This window comes from Pyxicephalus adspersus, chromosome 3 (genome assembly GCF_032062135.1).
Source record: "Pyxicephalus adspersus chromosome 3, UCB_Pads_2.0, whole genome shotgun sequence".
NCBI classification, from domain to species: Eukaryota; Metazoa; Chordata; class Amphibia; order Anura; family Pyxicephalidae; genus Pyxicephalus; species Pyxicephalus adspersus.
The window spans coordinates 117,619,706-117,625,026 of record NC_092860.1 but is presented as its reverse complement, the minus strand read 5'-3'; the positions used below and the strand labels follow the sequence as shown (position 1 = coordinate 117,625,026).

General features: G+C 37.4%; 1 protein-coding gene across 4 annotated transcripts in view; it reads left to right on the top strand.

Annotated features, from left to right (window-relative positions):
• The first annotated feature begins 1,394 nt into the window (after nucleotides 1-1,394).
• The window catches only part of LOC140327000 (cytochrome P450 3A21-like), a 21,188-nt gene continuing 17,261 nt past the window's right edge, over nucleotides 1,395-5,321 (top strand). For 2 of the 4 annotated variants that reach the window (XM_072406114.1, XM_072406112.1), the window contains exons 1-2: nucleotides 1,395-1,703; nucleotides 3,286-3,379. In XM_072406114.1, the coding sequence (XP_072262215.1) occupies nucleotides 1,633-1,703; nucleotides 3,286-3,379 (165 nt within the window). In that variant the 5' untranslated portion in view covers nucleotides 1,395-1,632. Of the gene's footprint in view, nucleotides 1,704-3,285; nucleotides 3,391-5,321 lie in introns of those variants that run through there. The other 2 variants (XM_072406113.1, XM_072406115.1) reach the window with 2 other exon arrangements.

Genomic DNA, 5,321 nt, shown 5'->3' with positions numbered 1-5,321 from the left:
CATTGAATCTTATTTTTCAGCATGCCAATTAGCAACTACATAAAAACAAATTAGAACATTTTAAAAAATGGTACACATGGGAGGGGCTATTGCCAGAACAAGCAAAATATAGAAACATTTACTTTTATGCATTTTTAAACATTGCTGGCCATTTTCTTGTTGACCAGCAGTTATAGCCAATAAAAGAGCTAGATTATCAGAGAGACACTTTTGTGCGCCAACCAGTCACATGGCTTTTTAGGGGTTTTATTACAAGGGAATTTATAAAAAAAAATACTGGCCTGTAATCTGCAAGCATGTTTATATTACTGATCTATCACCTCAACTCGAGGTCAAGCAGCATTAACAACTTGACAATGCTGCTGAGCCGTTTAAAAAGCCTTGTGGGCCAGATTTAGCCTGTACACCATAATTTGGGGACCCATGCTCTAAAACATAGCAGAACATACATACGTGTTTATCAAACACTATATAGACAATGCAGTTATACCCGCAAGACCACTGCAGGGTTTGTATTAATAGGCAAATGCAGCAAGCTAGCTGAACCATTCCTACAGTATGTAAGCCTGACGCCATAGAAGGCAATAGGTCGCTGTGATCGGAATGATGCAGGTAACTTCCTGTTTCCAGCTTTGGAGGGTGAACTCGGTTATTCAGCCATTGTAGATGGGTGGTTTGGTACAGCTGTCCACTGCAGCTGTGATGCTATTTAGTTTTCATGGTATTGTTTGGCTGCTGCCACTAACACATGGTTTAACCTTAATGGGGCTGTGGTGTTCTTTTAGCTAGGTGTCACTATTTTTAGAAAATCTAATACAATTTTTTTTTTTTTGCTTGTGTAGTTTTTTACATTACAGGGAATCCATATTAGTATGTATATTTCCATGTATAGTGCTGACATTTTGGGTACACCATTATTGTTACTTCCAACTCTCAAGAATTGGGTGGATAATTAAGGTCCGGAGGATATTTAGGGAACAGGAGCCACTCATGGGTCCTGTTTTACCAGGAAGTGGAAAGAGTACAAAGAGGGCCAATTTGTTATGGTGAGTAATTTGCTGCCTTCCGAATGCAGCAGTGTTCTACAAATTTAAGCTGATGTGAGAGAAGACGAAGTGTGATGTTTATTGTAAACTGTTGAACATGTCATTCTGTAACGTTAAATTCAAGATATGGCTCAAGTCTGGTGAGCTTTGTTGGAGTTTCTCCTTTGGAGTTCTAAAAAACAATTTCATTACTTCCTGGTGATTGCCCTTGATTACACTGTCAGTAGTGGAGGCACATTAAGCTGATACTCTGAAACCTACTCCCTCCATATCTTCACTTCCCTCCCACCTCCTCCCCTTCCCTACAAGCTTAATGCTTTCAGAACAACAGATAACCATGAAGTTGTGGTTTCTCTGCACAAACCTATAGGCTGGGCCTCTAGACTATGCCCTGTTGTATACTGTGTCACTGGTCTCCACCCATACAGACGTCACATCTGTATAGGGAAAGGTATAATTACAGCTGCCAAAGAGAAACAGTCAGAAGTGCAGAAAGAGAAGAAGAAGAAGAGAGAAAGAAAAAGAAGAAGAAGGGAAAGACCTGGTATATTTAAGGGAAGATCCAACAACTAAGCAAGATAAAAACATGTATTTCATTCCAGAGTTCTCCAAGGAAACATGGATCCTGCTAATCCTTTTGCTGGCACTTCTCACTTAGTGAGTTTAGCATTGTGTAATAATTAACCGTTTACACTTACATATTCCCTTTGAGTTAGCTTGCTTATTTTTTTAATGTTTTGACTGTGAAAATGTCTTTGTTATTTCATGTTGTACACTTTTCAGTTAGTACCCTAATGATAGAAGGCAACGCTTTGCTATAAGCTTCTGGGAGGGGTTCTCTCCTCCAGTGTTTGGGTTTGTGTTTGTCAATTTCTATCCCTATTTAATGTACAGCGCTATGTAATAAGTTGGCACTATATAAATACTGTTTATGATTATTTAATAATAATTATAATAATATAGGCAGCAATAATTCTTTTCTTCAGAACAAACTTTATGACAGGAGCTTTATACTAAAAAGAATAGTTCTTTATTTACCAAATACAAACAGGGCTGTGGGATAGGATTATAGGATTAGTATATTTATTGGTTTAAAGAGTTTTCTGAACTCATCTCTCTTTTGAAGCATTCAGTAAATAGTTTGTTTTTGACATATTGGTTACATTCTTGCTAAAGGAGGACAGCATTGTCTTATATAACAAAATATTATGTCACCAAGATTATTAGGATTTGTTTAATTTTAGGGAGAGAGCCAACCTGTTCCCCAGTATTTGCACAGGGGAGGGAGAGGCAATCTATTAAATCTAATGTATGTCTACTGTTGTTATTGCATCAACTGAGTAGAAAAATATCAGCCTCATAAACAGGGCTAACTGCCGGCGTCATTTTGTTATGATCCCTGTAATGTATACACAGGAGGTAATATTGGCACAATAGCTGCTGCTTCATGTAGTCTGAAAAAAGTGAAATGTGCATGACTATATTTGTTATTAGGAGTATATATATATATATATATATAATAGAAAAAAATGTATGAATAAACATTTTCTAGCTGTATCCTATGTGAACAATAGGTAAAGTGTTGATAAAAGCTGGATAAATCTTGGGCGAAAACATAAATAGACCCCACTGTGTACTGGAAAAGATCCTGACTGGCTGCTATAGGCAACTCTTTTAGATTGCAGCACACTTTATTCAATACATAAATAATACACAAATTTTCTGTTTCAATATTTTTATTAAGATTTAAAAAATTAGCGAACTACAAAAAGAGATTCAAAGTATTAACAAAACTGTAAATAGGTGTGTGACCACCTTTGTATAGTCAGTAAAGTGGGGAAAGGTTTCGTGCTAAAGCCTTATGTCTTGGCACTAGCTTACGCTTAGAGAAGAGAATCGCAGGGATAAAAAGTAAGGGGAGGGAAAAGTGAAAAAGAAACTGGAGTCCCACTGAACAGGGTAGAGTATTTAGAAAACGTAGGGGAAAAAAAGAATAAAACATACATTTTCAATAAACAGCCTCAGCAGATCTTACAATTGCCATTGAATTGGTCTAGTCCCTTAGAATAGTTAAAGCCCAAGTGAAGTCCAAATCTTTTTTTGGTAGGTTTGCATAGAGCTTAGAGGGGTTGAAGGGTTTTTTTTTATTACTGTGTTGGGGAGATTTTCATGTATTTGCTTTAATGATACCTAGCATTTCTTGTGCACTCACACTTGCCATCTGCTCTTTTTTTTCCAGCTATGGGATTTGGCCTTACAGAATTTTCAAGAAGTATGGAATTCCAGGTCCTAAACCCCTGCCATTTATTGGAACTTTTCTTGAAAACAAAAATGTGCGTATTAGGTAATCCCAACCTTCGTACAGAGGGTTTCAATTTTAACCAGACATTACCTATGCCTTGCCCACTAAAATATTAACATAATCTGTACAAATAGTATGATAACAATTTACCTCTCTGGCTGTTGGTGATATGAAATAATTAATTCATCAATGATGGCTTAGATTAAGGCTTTTTTGCTACTTGTTTTGTAACTGATTGAATGTCTATATCCTGTTTGAAATGATGTCCCTTTTACAACAAAATAAACTTACCTGTTTGCTTGCAATCTTGCATGGAAAGCTAAAATACTTATCCTGGCATAGCTCATTGATCTCATATGCACATGCAAGCTGTATCATTCTGCACTAATCAAGATGGCCAAAAATCCCAAACCAGGAAGAAAGATTCAGCACCACCTGGAATGGGCCTACCTGATTATGTTGACCTGAAAGCTATATTGTTGCTAATAAATCTATGGAATTTGTGCATGGATTGTATAGTGTGTGATCAGCTATACAATACAGCATTATATCACTAATCAAGTAAACTTTTTAGCTCACATTTTTAAACAGATTTCCAAAACGAGTGTGGAGACCAATACGCTATTTGCCAGTATTTGATCAATATCTGAGTTGGTGCGTAAATGAAAGCCTTTACTGGCAACTAGTAATTACACTTTTCTGAATAAAACATACAAATCATACATACTTATCCGGGAAATAAGCCATTATTAACCTATTAAAACAAACATAGCATAGAGTAAATAGTCACTCTGGTTACATATCATATGGCTCAGTGAATGCAACAATACAAAAGATGGAAGAGGCAGATGCTAAGCAAACAGTTAATCAAGGCTAAGGTCAATTCACTTCTGCTGCAGTTTTAGTTGCCTTTGCAGTACATCCTTGGCCGTAACCCTCCCCACCCACTTCCTTTTTTTATTTTTTTTTTAGAACTCTGTATAATATGTAGCTATGTGCAGTCACTTACCTCTTCAAGGTATAAAGCCAGTTTGTTTGCGTTTCATTTAAACAGGATTAGAAATTTTCCTTAATAGAATATGATACATATTTCTGCCAATTTCTGTGTAAATATTTACACAATGATTCTAGAAAGAATCTTTTCATGGCAGTTTTTATACAATGGCACTGGAAAAATAAAATAACACTAGCTGAAGAAGAAGCTGAACATAAGCTGAACTTCTGTCTCATTTTCAGTCTTGCACAGTTGTACAGATTCCTTCTCCCACGATTACTCATCTGTCCCTGTTCTATTCAAGGACCTGCCATCTTCATTCTTCTTTTCTTCCTGATGATGATTCTTGCTGGGTTGATAAAACTTTCACGCAGGGGAGTGGGAGGTCTTTTATTTCCAGCATGCGCAGGGGAAGTCGGTATTGCAGGGTTTCTCTGGCAACCAATGCTAAGCAAATCCCCGCTCATTCTCAGCTTAGCAAAATTTGACAACCGGTTTGCAGTCACATAGATAAGAACAGTTATTGCAGAATAGACATTTGCTGTCCCTTTCTGCAAAAAAACCTTCCTGAATCACAGATTTGTAAAATGGGACTTTAGTTCCACTTTAAAGCATTTTGATATCATAATGCCAACCCCCCACTTGCATCAGAGCCAGGCTACTGCTTGTTGGAGGGGGAGGGCTCCTACAGGAGCAGTAATCAGCAGCACCGAGACCCAGTGGGAGCATCAATGGGTCTAAAATTGGCAATGTAATAGATTTGGAAAGGTTTTTTTAAACACCATTAGCATGTTGATAGTGCTTATAAAGGACCAGGCAAGGCAAAACAAAAGCACATTAACCACCTAGCCGTTAAGCCCGACCTTCGTACGGGCAAAAAAAAAATGGCTAGGATGGTTAAGCCCGTATTTTTGTCACATCCTTACCTCCATGGTCCCGCTGTGCACATCCAGCGTCGTTTTCCTATTCAAGCGTCGTT